General features: G+C 36.8%; 1 protein-coding gene across 2 annotated transcripts in view; it reads left to right on the forward strand.

The window, feature by feature from the left end:
• The window catches only part of rargb (retinoic acid receptor, gamma b), a 37,339-nt gene extending 15,030 nt beyond the window's left edge, over window positions 1–22,309 (forward strand). Inside the window, exons 1-8 of one of the 2 annotated variants that reach the window (XM_026242228.1) lie at window positions 7,726–8,309; window positions 17,655–17,803; window positions 18,490–18,631; window positions 18,899–19,062; window positions 19,279–19,455; window positions 20,064–20,268; window positions 20,546–20,704; window positions 21,972–22,309. In XM_026242228.1, the coding sequence (XP_026098013.1) occupies window positions 8,180–8,309; window positions 17,655–17,803; window positions 18,490–18,631; window positions 18,899–19,062; window positions 19,279–19,455; window positions 20,064–20,268; window positions 20,546–20,704; window positions 21,972–22,294 (1,449 nt within the window). In that variant the 5' untranslated portion in view covers window positions 7,726–8,179 and the 3' untranslated portion in view covers window positions 22,295–22,309. Of the gene's footprint in view, window positions 1–7,725; window positions 8,310–17,654; window positions 17,804–18,489; window positions 18,632–18,898; window positions 19,063–19,278; window positions 19,456–20,063; window positions 20,269–20,545; window positions 20,705–21,971 lie in introns of those variants that run through there. The other variant, XM_026242227.1, reaches the window with a different exon arrangement.
• Window positions 22,310–26,696: the final 4,387 nt, after the last annotated feature.

Consider the following 26,696-nt stretch of genomic DNA (forward strand, 5'->3'; position numbering starts at 1 on the left):
GGGTTTGGCCCAATTCTTTAAACCACCAGTGGTGTGTGTGTGTGTGCGTGCGTGTGTGTGTGTGTGTGTGTGTGTGTGTGAGAGAGAGAGAGAGAGAGAGAGAGAGAGAGAGAGAGAGAGAGAGAGAGAGAGAGAGAGATTTTTTTTATTGATGGATTGTTTGCATGATGGAGGATTCTAGTAAAGTAATTTGAAATGAAGATTGTAAAGTTATAGAGATTATTTTTTAAACTGTAAAGAAAGAAAGAAAGAAAGAAAAAACAGACAGACAGAAAGAGTGGGTGGTGATAGAGATCAGCCGGCTACACGCTGCAGGGAAACTGTCCCATCACAAGTTAGCTGGCATGACTCCCTGACATTAAAACAGCAGCGAGTCGTGCACTTTTATGCCAGCAGCATTTGTCAGGCTCTGCTTGAAACTTTCTCTTTGTTCATTTACAAAAATATTCAAAAATGAAAATTCCAACATCAATTCTAGACATTCTTTATGACTGACTGTCTTCTGTGGAACACTAAAGATGTTTAGAAGAACGTTTATGCTGCTCTTTTCCTGATCAACTGACAATGATATGACCTGGAGAGGTGTGTGCGACTAATCCGATTTTGATTTAATTAATCTAATTAATCCAATGGTTAATCATGCAAATTTTTACATTTTTTATTTATTTATGTATCGATTTATGATTATGATGATGTTGATGATTATTATTATTTATTTTTTGCAGACTGTTTATTTGTCTTCTACTTTAGTTTCTTCTGTGGAAGTGAACCCTTACTTAAGCAACAGATAATATGCTTAATTTATTTACTTATATTTAATACTTCTGTGATGAATGAATGAACGAGTTAAAGAATTTAAGCATGGCAATGTATATGACAGTGTGGTCTTGGTGCTGCAAAACAAGTACAAGAGCTTGCTTCTGCCAATACATACACAGATTCAGTGCTGTGACATTGTGCTGCACAAATAGCATACAAAATAACCCCAACAAAGCTGGAATAAGAAACAAAACAGCCCAAATCTATATGTTGCTCTGAGCATGAACACATACTGCTGCTGCACATACAATAATATGCTTGAAATCATCCCCATGAGGCAGAAGAGATGAAATGATAATGCCCCCCAAAACAAGCAGATCTATTGCCAAGAAATATGTACCGCTGCTGCTCTGAGAGTGTCTGCTATCTCTGTGAGCCTGGGCCGGTTTGCCAGATGGGTGCTGTACTGTTTATCAACTAATGACCTAAATAACTATGTCTGTATGAGCCAATATAGCTCAAACTTAGGTAGAAACATGCACTAGTGCGTCAATAACAAACAGGAATCACATTGTAGGATGATAGATGAAGTAACCCCCATCAATCACCCGAATCAGGCTCAGGTGTCCTGAGAACGAAGTTTTCAATTTTGTCATTCAGTAATCGTCTTTTTGTTTTATCATTCATCAATGTCACTGTAATGAAAATATATTTACTTTTTATACTTTTTACTTTTTTATATTTACTTTTACCAGTTAATATACTGACAAAAATATTTTGTGAAAGCAAAGTCAAACAGTATGCCCAACTAATTCTGCCTAAAAATAAAATGCAAATGTTTTTTTTTTAATATAGTTTAGTATATTTTATTGCATATTAAATCAATAATGTTTGCATTGTATGCTGAAATTATTAGCTTCAGTGGATCTCTGAAAGCACTGTGAACTGCTCTAGTTAATGCTAACCAGCCATTTAAATGTAAAGCAGGAGGCTCATTGGCTGCGTGTGCAACATGAACCAATCAGCTTGTGCCAAGTATTTAATGCTGTGAATAACATCGATTTGCGTCAACGAGCCTTCAGCCCGCGCCATCTACAGTTTCATGACAGAACTTGCCATATATATGATAGCTTTCTGAATTTTCATCTTTGGATGAACTTCTTCTTTAAGTGAACATTTGCAGATTTATTACCACTGCAAACTAAGTTAATTGGACTTTTGCAAATGTTTGTATGTGTGTACATAAGTGCCCTGTAATGAAGGAAAGCCTGTATTCCCCCTAGAGGGTCAGATTACAATTCATGACCAACACACACACACACACACTACAGACCCCCAAGGAACCACACATTCCAATACAAGCAAATCCAGCACACATGCAGTCAGAAATCCAAACCCAAATGCTGTGTAGCCTCAACCACAAAGTACGAGGGCCAGGTTTATATTCCTCGCTGGAAGAAGAGTGAGCCGTTTGAACAGAGTAGGTTTTGTTCAGTCTGTCTGGGCATCCCATGACGCCAGTGCTTGGCAGTAAAAAACTTGCATTTGATTCTGCAAAAGCCTGTGGATGAGCCACCAACACCAATGGAGAAAGACAGAGACAATAAAAAGATACAAAAAGAGCAGAGGCACAGATGGACAGGAATGACTGGCAGATAGATGAAAAGCAGAAGGGCCTGGGAAAGAGACAGGGAGAAAAAGAGACAGAATGGGGCGCCTTTTCCTGTCTGCATTCCCCCTTCCTTTCTTCAGTCTTCGGGCCTTGGCTTGCATGTGTGTGTGTGTGTGTGTGTTTGAAGGGGGGTGTAATTGCCTCAAGGTGTGGAGAGAACAGAACTGGCTGAGATTGTGCAGTGCTGCTCCCTGTTGTGTGTCACTGTGGAGTGTGTGTGTGTGTGTGTGTGTGTGTGCAAGAGAGAGAGGGAGAACAAGAGAATGAGAAAGAGCAAGAGAGGGAGGGGACGTGTTGAAAGACAGGTGAAAACGTTGAGGCAGAGAGAGCAAAGGTATGGGGTGAAATAGGGGATAACGTATGTGCAGATTAACAGATGTCTACAAAACGGGACAACGGGCGAAAGAAAAGCAGCTTTGTAAAGCGGATTTGGTAAAATTTGGAATCACATTTTGTGAAAGCATGATCAAATGTGTTTTACTTCTCTTAGTCAGAATGTATTTCCTTCATGCTGCATTTTCCAATATAATAACACTAATTAGCAATCTATGAAACACACTTTTGTGGTCGTTCAGTGAGCTGTAAGGAAAAGCTAAAGTATTTACATTTGTTAACATTAGTTAACTAGTTACAGTTAAAGATATGTATAAAACAATTAGTAATCTTAGTTACTGTTCATTTTAACCTTTACTTATATGTTATTACAATCAAAAGTTATTTCAGTTATTCAACGAACCTGAACTGGCTAATCATGAACTAACAAAGAACAGTTGTATATTTTGTAACTAACATTAAAAAAGGCTGGTAACACTTCATTTTACACATTTCATGTAAATTACAGTATGTATAAATACATGTAACAAACTTTAAACCATTCCCTAATCCTAACCATAATGCTATAGTATTGCATGTTGTGAATAAATGTGTAATTACATTGTAACAATGAAACCTTTAAATAGTGTAACCAAAGATTAGTTAGTAGTCAAAATGTATTTCTCATTGGTAGTTCGAGTTAATTAATGCACAAACTAAATGGGTAAAATGTGACCTTGTTGTAAAGTGACTTTCTTATACAGAAGTGCTGGGGAAACAAAAAAACAAATATAAAAATATAATAGAATATTGTGAAAAAAAAAGCAACACAATGAAAAGCAGACTGAGCAGAGTGAGGCAGAAATAGAGAACCAGGCGCCAGATAGAGAGAGTGGACGAGTGAGAGGGAGAGAGAGGGTGGGCAGAAATTTTGGGGGAAGTTAGCACCCCACTGGGGCTGGCTTTCAGGGTTCAGTCCTCTCGAATGAGGGGAGGAAAAGGGAAAAGCAGAGAGAAAGGGAGGGAAGGTGGATCATATAAGCTGTGGGTTTGTGTAAATGTAATGCCACACTGTTTCTCTCACACTCTTCTGAAGGAAATGTGATTATAATGAGACTCATGAGTCAGCCATGCAGATGCACTGCTGTGATTTGCTGAAGAACAAACTGCCGAAATGCAACAAAAGGCTTTTCATAAAATTGCTTAATTTAAAAGTCATATATTACATGCTTTTTTTTTTTTTTGCTCAGGAAACTGTCAAACTGCAACATCTGGAGCAAAAACTAAAAAACATGTCTGTCATCATTTAATCAAAGTTTCCTTACTGATGCAGTCTCTGTAAATATGTGGAGACAAATATGTCTGTAGACTTCAGGACTGCATTTTAAATAATGCACACAACCATGAGAAACATGTCAAAGTAAGAACATTGGATGCAGACTTTGGCTGGGTCAAGACAAGTTTGGAAGACATTGCAAAAGAATAAAGAAATGCAATACGGAGTCAACGGGGACAGTTGACGTACATTTCGGCATATTTCAGTAGCAACTGTTTGGAAGAGTTACCAAAGATCTGGACAGCATTAAGTTGTGGTGCACTTGATGAAATGACAAACTGAGAGAAAAAATAAAGATGATGTAAGTTGGGAACAGAAAAATAAGAACTGAAAAGTAAAACTGTCAAGGAGAGTTGAGAGCTGGGGCCGATGATAGGACTGCCAGTGAAAACACTGCAGAAAGAGTAACTTATAAAGGGTTTAGCCAGGCTGTGAGTTGCCTAAAGATGGCAGTAGGATTCAAATAGTCACACTGTGCATCTGTAAACAACCAAACCACACTTCTTCTATACTGGATGGAAGCGCTGACATTTTTAATTCATTTTTGACATTTTATTGCCACTTTTATTATACTTTTATTGTGAAAGGACAGGAAGAGAGAAGAAGAAAAAGCCATATCAAAATTGTTTTAAAAAATCTTGATGTTACTGTAGGCTTTGGATCTTGACTAAACAGGTTTTGAATGTTTTAAGATGATCTTCAATTCAATTCAAGTTTATTTATAGACGGTTTCAACGGCATCAACATAAACAAACGTTAATGCGCGTGAGCGCTTTTGTGGACCTAACTTAACTTCCGGTAGACTCCAAATAGAATCAATAACAACAGCCAAGTCCCTCTAGAGTAGATATTTTTTGATAACAAACAAAATGTTTTTTCTGTGTGGATCAGGCGGACTTAATGAAAATGCTAATTCATTATTTGCCAGCAGGAGATGTTTTAAAGCATAGACATAAAGCGCTAGAAATAGAGGTTTCCTCAGTAACAGCTGTAAACGAAGCAGAGCTGGTACGCTCACACGCTGCTTTATCACGCATATAACATGCACGTCTTCTTTCAGAAATACAGCGATATAAAAACACCCGTGCCTCGTTTTGATATTTAAACATAAATGTAAGGAATTATTATTATTAAACGTGCAGTACGTTACGTAACGTTACGTTACTCATGTTTATTAAAAGAAGCCTTTTTGAAAATCGATCAGTTTTAAAATTGTTGCGAGTCTCCAAAAATAAATAAATGTATGGGAAACACATCCCGCAGCACAGCCACCTGAGCCCAACTTCAGTCTACTCATCACCTTGGCTTTAACTGCGTTTGTAGATGGCACCGCAGCCAGACCGATATACACAACACAGACCGGAAGTTAACTTAGGTCCAGGCGCGTGCGCCCGATGAAACCGTCTATATACTGTAGCACTTTACACAATACCAATTTTTATGAATACCATTCATAAAAAATGGAGCCTGTCCTCCAACAAAAAACGACCATATAGGTCGTTTGTGCAAGCACCTTATTACGACCTATATTTATGTTTTAAAGTTAAGCGCCCTCTAGCGGGCCTAAAAATAATGACAGTATCACGTTGCGTCTGTCGTCATGAAATGACGTATAACGTCATTACCAATCAAAACGCACGTTTATTTAAATGCAATGTGTGGGCGTGTTACACCGATCTCCGATCTTCCGATCTTTACACCTAACCCCACCCCTAAACCTAACCCTCACAGAAATCATGCTAAATTATGATTTATTGAGTATATACATTTTCATGCACGTCCATTCCTGGGATCGAACCCACGATAGCATGATGACATATCAAGGTATAACGCAATAATCTACTAACTGAGCTACACAGGTTCAATACGAGAACCCTGTCATGTTTTTAATACGCTGATATAGGTAGAGATTGCTGTTATTTTATTACGGTGCTTCAGGTTCTGTTTTGCAGTGGTATGTCTCCATACTCCGTGAGCTACCGATCAAACCTACCGTCTATGAAAACCCATAGATATGAAGCTGGATATATGCGATGCTAACATTCAAAGACATCAGTTTTCAAATCATAACATAATATTTTTCAAGTAATTGTGCAAAAATGATGCTTTATCAATAGAAACTGTAAATTTGTGCGAAAAGGAATTAAAGGTGTCAGAGTTTTACTGCCTCTTGTGTTAATTTTTTTATTTTATTTTTTGGAAACTGCAGTGATAATGTACTTATTGGTACATATTTCGCATCTTGCAAAAAAAAAAAAATAAATAAATAAATAAATAAATAAATTGCAACAAGACCTTCTTTGGATTGTATATACACCAGTGGACACTTCTCACATCTCACATTGGGAGTCACATTGGGAGTACTGTTTTTAGGGTATAGACCTAAATTCTTTTAACATACTGAGTCTATCTAGTTTTATTGTGTTGTTTTAAGTCTCTTGTGAACATTGTAAATACATATTTGATTTTCACTTTTAACCTTGTTGTCTGACCCATCTTTTTAAACACTCAAAGCCCTCACACAGTTTAATCTTTCCCCTTTTTAAATCTATGTAATGCGGCCTATTGGGCTGATTTTTACATATGTGGTTCCCCGTCTGTGAATCGAACCCCAGTCTTCCGCGTGACAGGCGGAGATACTGTCCACTATACTTACTAAACGTATTTCTGTTTTACAGTATGTCATTCTTTTAAGTATGTCATCCTGTTGTCATCCTGTTAGGCTGATCATTACAAGGATGTTAATTGCAATGATTATATATCGCGATTAAACTTTGTGATTGCTGTTAAACATTGCTGTTAAGCAAAATTTGGTAGTTTTATATGTTGTTCCAGGGTTAGCATCATCTGAGGGTCCTCTGTTGGCATCATCTCTTCTTCTCCGGTGTTTAGTAATGTCAGATCTTCATAAGGGTTGGATCCAGACTGAAGCTTGACTCATTTAAGTCCAAAGGCCCAAGACCACTAGTGAAAAATGCTTTAATATCGCATTTTCTTTGTTTAATACAAAACGTTTCATTACAAACTAAAAAAGCTGAATCAAATGGTCATCATGAATTTCAGAGTGTATTTAATTTCACACATATATTACAACTATAATTTAATTAAATAAATAATTTTCATATATATATGAATTGCATTTGTTTAGGTAAAATTCAGAACTGAAGTAATTTAAAGTTGCTTATCTATCGTTTTCAACTTCTAAAAGGCCAAGTATAAAAAAGGGTTCAAATTAAATTCATTGTAATTATATTTTTTTAATTATAAGTATTTTACTTATTGAATACTCCAATTAGAATTACTTTCAGTGTATCAAAATTTAAACTTAGGAATAGAATTGGAATTTAAAAGACATTCTGAAGGGTGCACAGCCATCTTTATCAACACTTCAGCACAAAAGGGGGCTCCATGATGAAAAGGAAGGCGATATGTTTCATAGGAAAAGCAGATAGAGGGAGTGAGAGGAGGTCATGTTGTTTGTTTTTATTTGCAAAGGTATAAATATGATGCAGGCTGAAAGGATTGCTCTAGCAGAGAATGGAAGGGAAAGTTTTTTTTTCTTTCAGCCAACCACAAAAGCACCCGCCTCGTTCCCTCCCTCTCTCTTCCCCTCCCTCGTGCTGTAATTCTCGCCCCACTCCCTCTGTTGTGGGCCGAGCTAGCTGCGGTGAGTGAAATAGCGCAGGTTGTTGAGTCACAGTATGTTAGAGTCTTGACAGTAAGGCTGAGTTTGACAAAGCTCAAAAACACAACAGACTCCAGAGAAAAACAGGCACGGGGTGATGGTCAGCATAGAGCTGCACAGGAGCCGCTTAACTCAACGAAGAACTGTTCCAGAAAAGTTCAAGTTCCTAACAGAGAAGCTGCTGGCTACAGTGACAGCTACATCTGAAACAGAAGTCTCGAGTCCTTGAGACTTTCTCTTGCCATTGATAGCTCTGGCAGGAGTTCCAGATTGACTGGGAAACTCCAGACTCTACATTGTTGTTGTTGGTCATCGTCTACTGTGTTGCTTAACCGTATCTGCAGCTGACAGACAGCTTGAGACACAGTACAGAACAGAACATCTGGGACAGAGTTCTTGGTGAAGGCTGGACATCATGTTTGACTGCGTGGAGGCTCTCGGGATCTTTGACGTATCCACTCAGAGTTCATGCATGCTCAGGAAAGCAAGCTCCTTCTTCCCTGGCCTAGAACCTTTCTCATGGAGCAACAACACTAGCTTGCAGTGTAAGTGTGATGTCTCTGTACCTCCACTATACTCACTTTAACTGTCTCTCCTTTTAACTATTAGCATGTATTAAAGTATTCTAGAAGTCTGAGTGACTGTAGTATGTGCTCAGCATCTTGTCATGCCTTAAATGGTACTCTTGTTAACATCCCAGTGGCTGGCTGCCAAAAGTTTTGCCTAGATCACAGAAAAAAAAAAAAAAAAAACTGACTTGTGCTGATAAATAATGTATGTTTGCATATTTTATAAGCCTACCACTGCACAATTTTACAGCTGTGCACATGCTGTAAACTGTTCTTCTGTCTTTTTAAAAAAAAACTAAAATAGATATGAATTGTTTCATTGTGATATATGCTTACAATTAATAATGATAATGACAACAATGACATCTTTATAAACAGTTTTTTGTCCTGCAAAAGTGCCATAATTAAGAGTGTAGTTTAAAACATTGAAATCATATACGTAGATTTACTCTAACTACATGTTTCATGCATTCATTTGGTGGAAACAATTAAAAATGAATACATAAATAAAGCACCTATGGGTTCAAGTGAAGTATAGACTTTACTGGACACTGAAATATGTGGTTATACTGTTAAACATAAGCTATTCAATTATCAGGAATTTTTAATAAAATCCATTTATGTAAATGTAGGTAATAAACAAATATGAAAAAATGCACACACTCTATAATATACAGAAAACTATTTAGTCTCTCTCATATGCGTGTGTGTGTGTGTGTGTGTGTGTGTGTGTGTGTGTGTGCGTGGAGTCTCTTGTGTCACTCCATTTGGACATTAATGGATGCCTTTAATTATTCAATTATGAATACAATGAACTCAATTAAAGGATTTGGGAGCCCATAGGGACCGACAGAGAGCAGAAGAGAACTTATGATTGGGGGGTTTCTTCTCATCTTTTGCTTCTTTATGGCCACAGGAAAATCCACTGGCATGTTTGTTCCATATGGAAAAGCTTTGCGTATTTATTATGAAATTTAAATGCCACATAATGAGATTCAAGTTATTTAGCACATTCACTAAACATATGATATTACATGAATTAACTGAAATAGCACAGTGACTCCATTATTTAAGTTGCCATTATTTCAAGTGCCACCAATTCGCCCAAAAAAACAAAAACAAACTGAAGATCTTCCCACTTGTTAACAGAATTCTTCAGTCTGCTGGTTTATGCCGAATTACTCTTTGGTACATGAAAACATATGAACTACCCTCCTCACTGTCTCCACTTTAGAGTCATTTGGAGTCTGTTACATACAGTAATTGAGTAATTTAGATATGCATTGCAAACTCAGAGAACAGGTAAGGGAAATACTGAAAACAAGATCCATATTTAGGAAAGTTAATCATAGAACAAAGCCCATGCAGATGTGTCTGTGCCTTATTCTATGTGTGACTGAGTAGATTTCACATACCCCTGCTGGAATTTGCCCCTGTGCTGTAATGCCATTTTATAGCCAGACAAGGCCAACCCTACAATGAATCCATTGACAATGGCCTGGTCTCTTTTCTCACCCCTTTTGAACCACCCTCAAGATGCAACAGCTGGGGTCTCAGAGTCGTACCTCACCAGCTAAACTTGAACTTGTTAGCTTTAGCTTGTTCAGTAGCCTTGAAATGTGTTGTGGGCAGTGTAGTCTCCAATATTAAGTGCTTAGTAACTCTTAGATCTGGGGTCTGTGCGCTTTAACTGATGCAAGTTTAGTTTTCTCATTTGATTGTTGGTTATGGCTGGAGATTTTGTAGACCTTCAGCAAGACCCCTCAAGGTCAAGTTGTTCTGAGTCTTGTTACTGAATGCAAACTGATTTTCCTCAACAAGTTATGGTTTGGTAACACTGTTGTACTAAAATGGTGACTTTTTCACCACGATGGAGTATATTTTTAACAAATCATGATGTTTTGGCAGGACGGAGTTCATCTTTGCAGCTCTCCACATTGGATTCTTACTAGGATGGAATAATTAATTGGCTAAATTCTTGTCGAGATGTGATGGGTTCTTTGGTTAAGTTCTTGTCCGGAGCGGGACTACTGACACTGAGCTGTTGACCAGGAATACGTTTTTTAGCCTGATGGTTGAGTGGGGTGTTACGATGTTCACTGAGGCTGGGGAGGAGGTGGCCAAATGTTGACTCAGCTTCACCCTGAAAAGGCTAAATAAAAGGGCCGGTTTATGGGGTACTATAAAGAAGAAAGCTTTGTATGTATGCTGTTGAATGAAAGGGGCAATCCAAGTTTAACAACTTGCTTCTAAGAAAGACAGCTCCTGTTTTTGCAGTCTTCCTTCAGCCCATCAGGACATGTGTTGGTCCATGTGTGCAGAGGATCTGGAGGAGATGCTAGTTAAGGTTTAGCTTAGTTGTTCTTTAATGTTTGATTAATGAATACTTTTCAGTTAACTAGAACCACGGTTGAGTTTCACTGATTTAGTCAATCCTTATTCACTCGTTACATCTTGTCAAACAGACCAAAATGTCATATCTGATTTTACTGCATGCATAACCTGGTTTTACCTCTATGTACTGGTATTGCAAAAATCTAATATCCATATAATCCAAAATTTGTTGTCCGCTATGACACAAAGAAATATTGGGCCACTTGAGATGGACTGACTTTATATGGTAATCCAAAATAAAATAACCCCAGCGCTGTTCCAGCAAGTCCAGGTGCCTCGTGAGCCTCATGAAAACGTCCTAAAATTGATCTTACAATCATCTCTCAAATATGTGTATTATTCATAAAATGACCGTACATATAGAAAACGCGCGTATGTTTTCTCTCAGATGTGAAATCTATGAAGCGCAAATTGGTCTTGAACTTGTGCACAAATAAATGGTTTCAGCTCTCTGCCTTGAAAACAACTCATAATTTATGTCATTAACCCATAGCAGATGTGACGCTAAGCACCCTTGCATGTCAATGCCAGTTTTTACAAATATGAGCACTGACGTGGATTTAAGTGTACGCACACTTTAATATCAAATCTGAGCAAACGCTAGCTTTATAAATGAGGACCAGGTGTCCCCCACTTAATTTCCAGCGATATCGTCAACTTGATTGCACAGATACTATTTAAACTGATCTGAGCTGGATGATGACATCAATGGACTCAATGATGAACTGCCTTTTTGCATTATTGACACACTATTTTCCTATTTAATGCTTTGTCACAATCTGTAAAAGCGTTACATAAATAAAGGTCAAAGGTGTTTCAACCAAAAAAAAAAAAAAAAGTCTAAATGAAAATCTGAAAATATCTACGGGTTTGATCCCAGAGAACACACATGCTCATAAAATGCATATGCACTGTAGAGTAAATCACAATCTTGCATGATTACTGTGAAAGTAGGTTTAGGGGAGAGGTGGGGTAAGGTGAGGTCATTAGTACATATTCATATGATTTAGCCACCTAGTAAAATATCTACAAATTGCCGTGAGGTCAGGTTGGACCATGTAAAAAGTCCTCAAACTGCATTTAAATAAACGCACATTTTGATTGGTAATGACAGTCATACGTCATTTCATGAAAACAGACGCAACACAACACTGTCATTTTTTTACGTCAGCTACAGAGCACTAAACTTTCAAATGCAAATATAGATCGTAATAAGGTGCTTGCACAAACAACCTATAGGGTTGTATTTTGTTGGAGCACATTCTAGAGCGATACATGCAGAAGATTCAGCCACAGGCCTTCTTCAGTCTGAACTTAACATTGCATGAATCAAACACTGTGACACATTTATCAGCCAGTGAATAATACTCAATAATGATTATATATTGGTTAAATAATAGCTTTAAATGTATGTGTGTCCGTTTATGTGTAAGTTACTGCACGCATTATTATTCTCATTATTATATATATATATATATATATATATATATATATATATATATATTTTTTTTTTTTTTTTTTTTTTTTTTTTTTTTTTTTGATAACAGGACAGTTTACAATTTACAGAAAGCAAGAGTGTGTGCAAGAGAGGGTGGCATGATTGGGAAATGTTCTCAATATGGGATTAAAACTCAGGTCACCCGTAGCACAACAGTCCTGTATGTTGGTGCACTGCCCACAAAGCTATTAGTGCAGGCCCTCTTTCTCATTTTTACCTCTATTTCTATCAACAGTATTAACATCCAGCTTCATTCATGTTCACGGTCTGGTCATGGCTGACAGCTGAACGGGTCAAGCGTAGTGTATGTTTAGTATGTAGTTTCACACAGGTGCTAGTTTGGATGGTGTACAGCTTGTTATAGGATTAAATGAGCTTTTAGTCAAGCCAAAGACTGTGGCTTTTGTTATGTGTGCGGAAAACAAGAATCGGTTTAGTTCACAGGCACGAGAATTAAGTGTTTTTTAAAGCTGAAATATTTGAGGGCATTATTTTCAAAATGGTGACACGTCAGGGCAGGGAAAAGTCTGTATGTGTATCTGTGTGAATGCTAGGTGCTCCGGTTTCCCCACAATACAAAAACATGCTGGATAGATAAACTGGAGACAATGAATTGTCTGTTGGTGTGATCGTAGTAAATGTGTGTATGTCTGTGTGTGTGTGTGTTAGCCCTGTCTGCACTCAGCATCCTACAGAGGACATGTGATTTAAAAAAATACATGTATGTACTGTATGCATGGCTAACTCCTAAAGACTAACCCTTCATGACTTAACTCTAACCCTATCCCAAAAAATCCTCTAAGTACACACACAGTTTGTGTGAATATTAATTAATTGCACCACTACTACTGATAAAAGACTACTATTATTGCTACTAAAAATACCTAAAAAATATTATTAAAACGAATGAATATTTTAAACATTGAGTGGAGCTTTCTTTAACTGTGCTGTATAGCAGTCATTTAACATTTAACACTTTTATCCGGAATAACTTATGAGGACTACAACCATTCATTACAACACACACGAGCAGTGGTGATCATACAGTTTCAGACGCTGTGTAGCTTGAACAGGGAGGGATATAAGAAATTGTAAAGTGCTCATGGAAGTGATGACTTTTCAGCTGTTTGAACATAAATTTACATCACAAAATAAAATGTTATTGTAAAAATAAATTATATTTTATTTGTTAAACTGAAAATAAATATACAGCAATATTAATTATTCCATGGTCTCATGAACTGCATATCTCAACCTGTGGTGAGAGGAGTTTTTTTTTTTTTTGTTTTGTTTTTGACTTCTGGACTTATATATAGATATGTATACTTTTAAATATACATACATTTCAATCAGTTTCTTTAATTTGAAGACTGTGCATATGCATTAATGTCTGAAGGAACACTGGGGAATATGGACAACACTTTCCATAATTAATAAATAAATAATTAGTACTTTACAAAATAGTAAATAAATAACTACTTTCAGTGCCCTTATAGAGGTCCAGTGGAGGACTGTACACCATGAGAGATCAGAGCACATCACTGGTTAGTTAAACAGAACATGTTTGTTTCATATGAGCGGTTATGTAAAAGTAAAACAAGCTAATCAAATAAGGTCTTAATGCCTCTTTCCACAGGCCAAAATGGTCAGAAACATTGGCATTTACAGCATTTAGCAAAAATCAAACCCCTAACATTAGGTTCTGGAGGCAAACCTGAATTGACCCAACTTGTTAAATTTCTCAGTAGCACTTCAAGTCGAATGTTGGTGAGATGTTACAAACTCTAACAACATGCAGAAAGCCTGTAAAACTGACTGCGTCAGCATTTGACTAAAAAGAGTCAAGACAAATACTGTTGTCTTTTAAAAGCAAGAAAAGAAACTATTCAAACAGCTCCACACAACTGACTATTATAGAGCTCTTAGTGATCTTTAAAATGTTCTGCTTTGCGTCTGTATTAAAAGTTTTGTTTTCACTTAAAATCAGTTTGATGTCTACTAATGACTAATCTGCATTTGTCCAAATTTGAAGTTAAAGAGCATTAAAAGCTTCATGAATGCTTTAGTGTAACTTTTGAGTTGACTCAATCATGCAGTTCAGTCCATCCACACACACACACAACCACGCAGAAGAAATAAAATAACTATTGTGTGTGTGTGTGTGTGTGTGTGTAGATCCTAAATATAGTGGACATATATAACAATTGTATGAGTGATTTTGACAGTGATCTCAGTGTTCGATCCATTAGTTTTCATTCAATAACTGATTCATGAATTTAATTTCGCTGTATGCTTTAACAACATTATTCTTTTTTTCTAGTTCATTCATAATGACATTTATGCATCCTTTTCTGCATGTACATGCTATTGTACTGATTACACACAGAAAATTGAAAATGTAAACCTTTTTGCTTATGTAGAAGGTTAAAGACCAGTGGCTGAAAACTTCTACAAATATACTAAAACCTAGTCATGTCCTATTGTTATTAAATAACAATATACCATCAGACACATGCTAGTCTATAGCAGGCAACACGTTGTTTGGCATGATGCTCCTCTATAAAGTGAGAATTGTGCTGTCAGAGAGACTGTGGTGACCTGTTAGTTTTGCTGAGGTTTCTGTTAAATCAGTGTTTCCATCAGCGAGTCCATGTCTCTCCCAGCACAATCTGAGCCAGTCTTCAGCTCCTTTATAATAAAACCTGCATCAGCTTTCACTGTGTTCGTTGTCTAAACAGTGCAAACATACCCAATCTGCAGAAATATGGGCTGAGAGCATGCAATTAAATCATTTTCGTTCTGTGTAAATCAGTGCTTTAATGGAAGTCTAAATGTGACAAATACAACTAAATCCCATTCATAAAACAACGACTGAGAAGGAGTTAGGGTGGAATTATACATTTTTCGTTTGTTCTGAAATCTGTTAATGCTGTCAGTTGCTAATATAGAAAATCATTTCGTTCATTTAACTGTCTCTTCTGAAAGCGCCACCTGCTTTATTTCCAAATGGACCTTATCCTCCACAAGTCAAAACTAGTGTGTTAAATATAACAAAGAAAGAAAATGAAATGGGAACAGAATAGCATTAATCTTTCTTCCGCTTTATGTCTGTCAGTCATTTCTCCGGTGGCGCCAGGTTTCCATCAGTGCTGGATGTTTTCAGAGCCGCTCTGTGTCACTCAAACACCGCTGCCATATAAACACATAAAGCCAACTCAGCCTAAGTTACTACTTAAACACAGTGATCAGGTTGCGTTCTCACCCACTCACTCGCCCATCACCCTCGGCCTTGTGTTTCACAGAACATTACGAGTAAGAACTACGTCTATCAGCATTCCAGAGAGCTAGACGTGTTGATATGCATGACAGAACTGCACAAAATACACAGAAAAACAATAGCAGTGCTTAACCCTAACCTACATTTGTTTGTGTGTGAATCTGTATACATATGTGGCAGACAGATGTATTTTTCATTATTTATATTATTTTTTAAGATGCTTTGTAAAGTTAAAGTGAGTTCAACAAAAATGCAACTTGTGACTCTGTGTTCTGTTTTATTTATTTATTTATTTATTTATTTATTCACACACACACATTCATTTTTTTATGATTTTTTTGGCCAAGTCTACTTTCATTCATTAATCAAAAATACAGTAAAAACAGTAATATTGTTTACAATATATTAACATTTTGAAATGATTGTTTTCTATTGGAATACATTTTAAAATGCAATTTATTCCTGTGATGAAAAGCTGTATTTTCAGCATCATTATGCCAGTTTTCATTGTCACATTATCAAAATCCTTCCAATATACTGATTTGCTGTTATTATTTATTTATTTATTTATTCAGTTAATTTTTATCAGTGTTTGTATATTTATTAAGATATATTAACTGAATGCATACTTTTGCAAAAATAAATTCATTAACAATTTACACAGAAATGTGTTTTGATTTTGTCACATGAACTGGGTTGAAAATACTATATTGTCATAGTTCCTCACACAGCTTTGCTTTCATTCCAGTCAAATCATACACAACATCTATCCTGACTAAGTTCCACAAATTTTGAAATGTGAATATCTGCTGTTGGCAAAAAAAAAAAAAAAAAAAGGTTTTGACTTTGGAACGTCTTGACCAAAGTTTTCTGCAGTGTTTTATAAACAAAATGTCCTTTCATACACATTGCGTATTTTAACTCAGCTGAGGTTAGGTTAAGATCATTGGCAGTATTTATGTGACTCTCAGTTCACGTTCATGTCTCAAAAAGCCAAAACTGCTGTCAAAGCCAAGGTCAAAGTGAAATTCACCCTCTCTCACACATTCTTCATTTGTTTCTTCCAGCCTCCCCCATCCCCAGCTCCCCCTGTTTCTTTATGAGCTTTCTCATCTATACCTTCTCTCATTTTGCTCTTGTTAAATGGTGCCCATGGAGGGAGAGTGGAGGACAGAGGGAGTAGAAGAAAGAGAGAATGAGAGGCACATTTGGGGGATCTGCTCCATTCAGCAGGAGGAGGGGGAGTTCTGAAGACCCAGTTTTAGCTGTTTTTCTCTCATTTTTTACAAGTGGAGAGTGAGGGGACAGCTGCTGATGGTGTGAATGGCTGGCCAAGGTGACTCACTGCCAATAAACTGCCGGTCAGGCAGGCCTCAGGCCTCGGTCAGACCACAGACGGGCTTTACGGGTGATCTTGAGACTGGACCTCTAGTAAAAAGCCAGTCATCCAGGCCTGAGGAATTTAGGGTCCAGGAAACAAGAGCATGAGGGGGGAGAGGTGAAAGTTGAACAGAGTGACAGTGTGGACTTACGCAAAATATATTACACTGGATTCACATGGTGGTGTTTAAACTGGGCAAACCGTGTTAGATTATATGTCTGCGTCTCTATGGCTGGATGTTTGTGAATCTGACTGTGGAACCATTTGGTGTGCGTGACAGCAAGTCGAACACATGCTGAGGTGTCAGTCAAAACATATTATCAATTCATCCATCTGTCCTGGAGCTCAGATTTTCCCATCTCTCTTCTCTTTCAACACCTCCTCCCCTCAGTGCGCACACTTAATATTTATCTTCGAGCTCAGACCCCTGGGCAGACGCCTCTTAATGCATTTGACAACTTCAGTCATCAACCATCCAGTTTTTGTCTCTTTTATTCTAAATATGCTAATATTTTTTAAACAGAAACACATTCCGATTCAGTCATGATTTTTGATGGTGCAGTGCTGTTAAATAATCTTGTTTAAAGTGAAAATAGATGTTTAACATATTAACGGTGAAAATTGATTTTTTTTTTTTTTTTTTTTTGAAGAGTGGTGATGTTTTCCAGTGCAGAACTTGCCTGTGTGGATAGAACGTTAAGCAAACCCTCTGAAGTTTGACCTTTCTAATCACCACTAATTGTCTGCTCCTTTTATTTCTGATTTCTGCAGCGGTGGAGACCCAGAGCACAAGCTCAGAGGAGATGGTTCCCAGTTCTCCTTCTCCACCCCCTCCTCCTCGTGTCTATAAACCCTGCTTTGTGTGCCAGGACAAATCTTCTGGCTACCATTATGGAGTCAGCTCTTGTGAGGGCTGCAAGGTACGCAAACCTATACAGTTTATATACTTTTGACCAGCTTGTTCATCCACACTAATTAGTATTTCTCAAATTATATTCAGGGTTTGGTCCAAACCTTAAAAACCTTACACTTTGATTTAAAACTGATCAAACAAAAGATGTTCCCCAAAGACAGACAGACAAACAACATACTTTTTATAATAAGACCATACCATTCTTAATCCACAGATTTTATTTGGACAAAGCCTAAATATTACTTAATGGCCAAGATAAAACTGAAAACATTATGTTAGTCACCGTTTAATTTAGTATGTCTATTTGTTTGTCCTCTGAAGAGTGGTATTTGTTTTTAGACAAGTTTCGGATGCACTTTAAAAACATAAAATAAACAAAACAAAACATGAGAATGCCTTTTCCAATGTTAATCAGATTTGAACCTTGAAGTGGGAAAATACATCCTAATGGGAAGACTTAGACAAATAAGACACTTCTATTTCATGTAATAACATTATAACACATCACATGGATAAAATAAGACTATGTGATGATTTGAGTGCTGCCACCTAGCGATTCTGCCAAGATCAAGACTTCTGTTTCCATTCAAACATACTCTTTAGTGCCCTCTGCTGATTCATGTGTTGAAGTTAATACAATCTGTTCTCTATTACACAAATAGAGTTTCTTTCTCTCTCTTATCTTCATAACAGGGTTTTTTCCGTCGCAGTGTCCAGAAGAACATGGTGTACACCTGCCACAGAGACAAAAACTGCCAGATCAATAAAGTGACACGGAACCGCTGTCAGTACTGCCGGCTGCAGAAGTGCTTTGAGGTTGGCATGTCTAAGGAAGGTAAAAATCAGAGCAGTACGTCACCATCTATACTATTCTCAGTTCACACAACCAATAAAGACATGCAAGCTGTAGTTTAAGTGAATTCACGACTTTGTGTAAAGCATATGCATGATTGCCTCAAAAAAGTCTTGTTCTGAACTACCTGGTATGAATGCAACCCTAAAGAATTTCATTTTTTTTTCTTTTCTTAATTTTTTTTTTTTTTTTTTTTTTTCATGTATGCTACATGGTTGACTTCATTTTGTGTTGTTCTCCATCTTTAAGCGGTTCGGAATGACAGGAATAAGAAAAAGAAGGACATCAAAGAGGAGGTGGTTCTTCCAGAAAGCTACGAGCTGAGTGGAGAACTGGAAGAACTGGTTAATAAAGTCAGCAAAGCACACAAGGAAACCTTCCCTTCGCTCTGTCAGCTCGGAAAGTACACGACTGTGAGTCCTGAGCTCCCACACTTCAATTCATATTCACATGCATGCTTCTGTCTGTCAGCTAAATAAAGATGAGCAGGACTGTGTGGGCCAAGATCATACAAACAAGCAGCACCAATGTAGTCACATTACACATCCATCCTTCTATCTATCCATCTATCTATCTATTGTATGGATAAGAATACTCAAAGTTTTTTTCCTGTTTTTCTTTTCCTTAAGAATTCCAGTGCGGATCATAGGGTTCAGCTGGATCTTGGACTGTGGGATAAGTTCAGTGAGCTCTCCACAAAGTGCATTATAAAGATTGTGGAGTTTGCCAAACGTCTGCCAGGTTTTACTTCGCTCACCATCGCAGACCAGATCACCTTACTGAAATCTGCCTGCCTTGACATACTGGTAAATACAATAAAAACGTCAAGTTTACGTTTTAGGGGGAGTGCAAACTAAATTCATCCTTGCATTAAAAGACTAGCTGTGGCACAAGGGAAGTTGGTAGAACGCATGGTCCTAAGTAGTAAATCCAACAATAGATACCACACCTTAAAGGGATAGTTCACAAAAAAAAAAAAAAAAAAAAAAAAACATTATTTACTCAACCTCAAGAAGATATTTTGCATAGAATGAGATTAACCTGCGTTTTGGTGTGTGTTCAGCAGAATAAACAACCTTACAAAGATTCTTTTTTATCACTTTAAAGCCATTTTATTCTGCATTGAAAAACCCAGACAAACTGCAACAGTCATATTCATCTGGTTTTGTTGGATCAGTGTGTAGACGCCCTGTCAGTGTGTGTTTGTCATCTGACGGGTGACATACTGTAATATGGTGACTGTGAGTTTTGTTCTGTGTCTGTTTGTGCAGTGTGAATTGGCCATTGGTACACAATTCAGTGCACATGGTGTGGGATTCTGAGAAAAAATAAAAATAACATAGACATTGTGCCCTTTCATGTACTGTAGTTATTTATTTATTTATTTTCTTAATTGTGAAATTCAACTTTGCAGATGTTACGGATTTGTACTCGCTACACACCAGAACAGGACACTATGACCTTTTCGGATGGACTGACCCTCAACAGAACACAGATGCACAACGCTGGCTTCGGTCCGCTCACAGACCTGGTGTTTGCTTTCGCTGGGCAGCTCCTGCCTCTGGAGATGGACGACACAGAGACAGGGCTCCTTAGTGCCATCTGCCTCATCTGTGGAGGTACTGCTGTCACTCAGGGTGTCATTAACTTCTTCTCCAACTACTTACAGATAGAAACTCTATTGCGTGTGGAAACTATGACTTGTGTTATAGCTGAGTAAGTTCTGTGATGTGCTAGTCTTATCTCTGAATTGAAATTTTTGCACCTTCAGCAGTAGTTGTTCTGATTGTACAGCTTCTTTGCTCAACATTTTGACTCTACAGTTGGTTTTATTCGTTTAGCTATCATTGAACTCTGATTGACGTCATGCCTCTCTGTGTCTGGATAAATGAGTAGACCGCATGGACCTGGAGGAACCTCATCGGGTGGACCAGCTACAGGAGCCCCTGCTGGAGGCGTTAAAGATCTACGCTCGCCGGAGACGCCCTAACAAGCCTCACATGTTCCCACGAATGTTGATGAAGGTCACTGACCTCCGAGGCATCAGCACTAAAGGTACACATTATTTATGTCTGTGTGGTATGAAGAATGTGATAAAGTCTTGGAACTTTCCATTGCAATATGTTTAAAGCGTACTCACCCAGTTGATAGCTGATGACTTCTACTCGATAAAAACTCTCCTGCACACTAAAAGTCTTCATGAATTTGCTTACATGAAAATCCAAGGTCCTACCAGAGACTCAAGCAGGTTCAGGTGCAAAACTTTGATTTAGAGGGATGCATTGGGTCAGAACATTGGGCGGTCAGAACATTTCGTGGGAGACCCGCGGGGAACGGTGGTGTGTAGTAGAAATGGAGTCAACACGAGGAGTTGAGAAGAAAATTAAAGCTGCTGTTTACGTGACAAAAGCAAAGCAAGGCAAGTCAGACATCTGGAAACAATTCTCATTTATCACTGAAAAAAATGGGAAAAAAATAATTTCCTGTGCCCTCAAAATTCACACGTTTTATTTTGAGCATTCCCGCATCTAGTGTGCTGTCAGAGAGGGCATTCAGTGTGTATGGGCGGATCTTGGAGTCTTTTAGTATTATTTATTTACTTTTTGCAATAGCTTGTTAATGTGAAAAAAAAGCATTCTATTTTGTTTTATTTAGTTAGTTAAGCATTTATTTTGTTAAAATTATATCCTAGCGTATTTTCTCGTAAGTTGTCTGTGTTTATTTGTTTAATGGTAAAGTTATTTCCTAGTTAATGGTTTGGTGCATGTACTGTATGCAGTAGGCCTAGCCTGCATTTAAAAACTGAGGTGCCGCTAATAGCGGTTTTAATGGTTAATGTTTTATAACGCTTATAAAGAAATACCCAGTGTTTTTGTCATGTGTGGTGCTTTGGTTTAGCATCGGTTACTTCATATTATTGAAATGCAATCATGGTTAAATCTGTTATTCTGGATGTTAACTAGAACGAGTTTTTAGTCTGAGTACCTATTTGTGTACATTTTTCACAAGCTCTGAGATAAAGCACACGGACACAGACACACATTAGCACTGACATTAGCCTTGGATCTCAGGTTATTTTAAATGCCATGTGCTTTTGCTGAATGTACCTAAAAAGAGCCAAGTTCTTTTAAAATGTGACATCTTTCCATTATTTTGTTTATTAATTTATGCATGTTGGGTCCAAGAAGTTGGGGTTGGGTACAGATCCTAGGACCTGAGAGTACCTCTCCAACACACTGATGATAAATGTGTAAAATATGGACCTAAATGAAGATATTAAAACACAAAACATATAGACGATCATCTTTGTGTGTTTGTTCAGGAGCAGAGCGAGCCATCACTCTAAAGATGGAGATCCCAGGTCCCATGCCTCCTCTGATCAGAGAGATGCTGGAGAACCCTGAGGTCTTTGAGGAGAGCTCTGATTCTAAAGACACTGGTGCTTCTGCCCCACCGCCTCCTGCCATCCAAGCCATCAAACGTGAGAGGGATGAGGAATCTGCTCTGGAGGATGAAGAGGACGAGGATGATGAGTGTGCAGAGGAGGGACGGGACCGAGCAGGGGACAGCGAGGATGAGGAATGGGGACTCCTGCAAGTGGACATGGGTGGAGCTAGAAAGAGTGCGACTGGAAGAGCTCAGTGACCGCCATGTGTGCGGCTCTGATACATACAGACAACAGAGGACAACATTTATATTCCAGACACCTGATCAGTTGATACAAACAAAGTCATTCAGTCAGGCAATTTCCCATAATGAACTAAAAAGGCTTCACACGACAAAAACAAAACAACACATGCACAACTTTGCACATCTAGTTTCCCTCAACTTTTCAAAAGCAGTAAAATTTAACCATAAAAGAGAAAACCTTAAGAACATGCCAACACTGTTACTTCAGACAGTGTTTCTCTAACTAAAAAATTAGAAATTAAAAATAATGCAAGACCAGAGAAAGATACGCCACAGTGCCATATCTAGAAGTTACTTGTATGCATATTTTGTACTTCATTTGGAGATGCCAAATATTTTAGAATGTAGCCCAAAGCCTTGTTTTGTAAGGGAAAAATATATATAATGTATGACTATATGTGGATACCTTATCAGAACTGATCAATGAGAAAAAAAAAGAAAAGAAGAGCAAACAACCACATACAGTAAATGACCAATTCAACACAATGGTCTAAAAACATACATTTACTACATAATGTAACTTTGTACTCTTGATGTTGCATTGTCTCAGTTATATTTTATTGTGAATATTTTCAGCAACTCTGTGCTTCTTTCAGTGTGTTATAATGTGTTATTGATGACATGCCTCTTTAAGAAACACTCCAAATTCCCACACAGCCCTACAGCCATACAACTCTACATCCAAATTTGACATGTACACCAACTTTAGGTTTTGGGCATTAGACGATTAAAACATTTAATTTAAAGATTGGAAGAAAAAAATATAAATACATCACATTATTACATATCAAATCTTTCACTCAGGGCAAATAAAGGACCAAAGGTGATCGACATGTCTCAGAACATGTGTGCACTATACATATATTTTGTCTTCAAACATCTATATAAATAAGCAAAAAGTAACATTAAAAGCTAAAATGTAAAATTTTTCTCTGGGATTTAGAAGAGTTGTGTGATTAGATATTAAAGCAATAACACACCAATATTTTAGATAAAAAAGGAAGCAGAACTCTAGAGTGTCAAACATAAGACGAGCATCTCAGCAAAAATGAGCAGTGGTGTGCACAAACTGTTCCTTTCAGTCTCGTAAAAAACTGACTGCAAATACATTGGTTTCTTATGTTCAAATGATTACAGCTCCAGCAGATCAGAGAGGCTTCAGAAAGTGACTGTATTGCTTTGATGGATGTCCATCAAACTATATAATAATAATAAAAACAAAACTCAAATTTTGATAACATCAGTCAGAATTACTGGCTTCGTCAGAGTGATATAATAAGAGTGGTCACTTTGTACAGTTCATATCATAAATAATGGAAAGGTTTTCAAAGTCAACCAAAGATTTTTTTAGTTTATTTTTTTACCCTAACCAATAAGCCATTTTTAACACTACAACAGTATTCTTTGAAGTGTGTTGGATCACCATGTATTTATTAAAATTCCATATAAATATGGTAATCATTCAGTACAAAAACCTGTATGTTAATACCATGGTATTGAATGATTACCATATTTATATGCCATGGTGTTTACATTTTAAAGAAATATGTTTCAAAACTTCAAAAAGTAATATGGAATTACCATGGTATATGTCAAATAACATGCTATTACTATGTTAACAGTTATTTGTAGGTGAGAATTATTGTAGAGTAGTGTTTTTGATTAAAAAGCACTCTACAAAATTAGGTCTATAGTGAGTTCTGTAGTCTATAGCATTTTTTCAGTACCCATTTTGTCCTTCTGCCCTGCTAAGGTCTGTGCACGCCACTGATGACAACGTTATACCTCCTCACATGACAGAACAGTGTTACCAAAACAACTCATAAGCTTCTGATTATGTTCTGATATATAGAAGCAGCACAGCAAGATATGTTTGGATAGAGCCATATGGTTTAAGGTTGTAAGCTGCATGCATGCATAGTTGTATACTATTTGCTTAAAACATGATAAGATATCTCTTTTATACTTTCATTTTTCTACTTTTGTGTCACTGCAAACCATTTTATTTTAATACGTCAAGAGGACATCTCAGACTTTTTGTCTTGTTTTGAAATGTTGTTCTCTTAAAATGTTTTCAAACACAAACACATCATAGGCTATACATATTATTTTATTTATTGCTTATTTATCCTCATCTTGTTACATTTTTGTTCTGTCTGTAGTCAGTGATGCATGTTATGAACTGGGTTTTTGACCGCTCCCATAATTCCTTGTCTATCTCTTATTGATATCCTCTCACAGTGTGGAGGAGTTTGTCTGTATGTACCGCCATTGTAATAATCAGCCAAAATGTAGATGTGCTTAGACAACAAAATGAGATCATTCCCATTGATCTCAGAACAGAATGAATGCATGATTACCACAGAGAGCGCTGGATAAATCTGCAGTGATCATAAAGTCTAGCAGCTTCATGTAAATGCACTGATCCGGATATGTGACAGGGTAAATAAGGCTGGCAGCGGCAGCAGCAAACGGTGCTATTCAACACAATTAGTTGATCTCCTCTTAGACCAAAGACAAATTAGCAGTTTTCGTTTTGGTGTGTACATGCATTCACACATGGTGTGTTTGTTATTACCAAGAGTACATAGCCATGTCTCTGGAAATATGATAAAGGTCCCTAGAAATGCATTAACCCTTCCAAGTCAGTTTAGCATTGATAAATGTATAAATGTAGCAGTCCACGGCAAAGTGTAATTAAAGAAGGCCACAGGATATTAATGTTTTTGTGAAATGTTTTTTTTATTTTTTTTTGGCATACGTTCCCCTCGTATCGTAAACTAAACATGATATATTGGATTTAATTCAAGACTTTTTCTTTTTCTTTTTTTTTCTTAAATAGTGTTTCTCTTTTGTGCTTGTATTTTGTCATTTAGTGCAGTAGAGGTCAAATGTTTTCTTCATGAAGAATTATTTTTTTTTACATTTTTTGGTGGTTTGGAATAAGTGTATATTACTTGTTTGTTTGTTTGCATTATTTGTTGCTAAATGTGTCATTTTATTTGTGACTTTGTCTCTTCTGGGTTTTAAAACATAGGAAACATGGTGGGTCATTTAAGAGTTAGAACTGCTAAGAAGAATACTTATTGGGGTAAACACAAAGTTTGTGTTTTAATACATATTTTTAAACTTACAAAATTATTTGTATTGATCTTTCTTTGTTTGCATTTTCTTCTTTGTGTTCTAATTACTAAAAAAGTCCTTAAATATGGTTTCACAAACTATGTTCTTGTAAAAAGGATATCTGATTTTATATTATTATTATTTTAGCAACGTTTTAAATATAATAGCATTTGATGTTTGCTTGTATTTTTTCCCGCCATGCCTCATCTCCCAATTCTGATTTTGCATTTTCTTGTTTTAAACATTTATCTCAGATATGTGCCTTGCAAAATATGTTTCAAATACCTTGCACAATTGTTACATCTTACTGTACATGCAAGTTGAAGTCCTTAAGAATGACTGACTTTAAATGATGTCCACATAATGTCTGGCTACATTCTTTTAAAAAATACTTTGTTTTCCAAATGTTTTGATTTTATAAAGAAATTTATCATCAAATTCAGTAGTCATACTTTCTTGCTCAACTAAGAGGTAACTTTTTGTGTTTTCTTATATAGCATTTATCTTCATCTATCTCTACTATAGGAAATTATATTTATATAATATACTATTTCATAATAGAACATAATTATGAGTTGAAGGTTCAACAATTTGTTCATGGGACAATATAATACAGTGAGATTTTAGAGCAAATACATACAGTTAGTATGTCTCTCTCATTGAATTCTTCTGTTGAAAATAACCAGACTTAACACACATGATGTGCATCAATTGTTTTAGACTCCTTGGCACCACACCAGTTTTGGTTAGGTGGGTCATTCTTTATAATAAATAGAGAACAAAAATGCAGGCAAAAAGAATATAACTAAATGAATGACTGCTATTAATAAATTTCTTTGAACAAGATCGATAATGTGCTTCACATTATTATTATTATTTGCAGCAGGCATGTTAGTAGGGTTCTGGTATATTGTATTCCCTTGTTTTATGTGCCTCTGTCTTCATGTATATTTGATATGTTAGAAATAAGGCTACTGTAAAATAACCTCTCACCAGTGGATTTCACTGGAGGAAGCTTTATTATGGATTCTCCATTATTTGTCTGGATTCTCGTTCTGAAGGAACCCACTCCACTGGAGAGCAAGAGATGTAATGCTACATTACATCTAGATCTATTCAGAAGAATAAACATTTTACAAATTAGATGGAAGGAGGTTAATTATATTTTCAGCAAATGTTATTTTATTTATTTTAAAGCTGCAGTAGGTAACTTTGGTAAAAATTTATTTTTTAC

This window comes from Carassius auratus, unplaced genomic scaffold (genome assembly GCF_003368295.1).
Source record: "Carassius auratus strain Wakin unplaced genomic scaffold, ASM336829v1 scaf_tig00001155, whole genome shotgun sequence".
Classification (NCBI taxonomy): domain Eukaryota; kingdom Metazoa; phylum Chordata; class Actinopteri; order Cypriniformes; family Cyprinidae; genus Carassius; species Carassius auratus.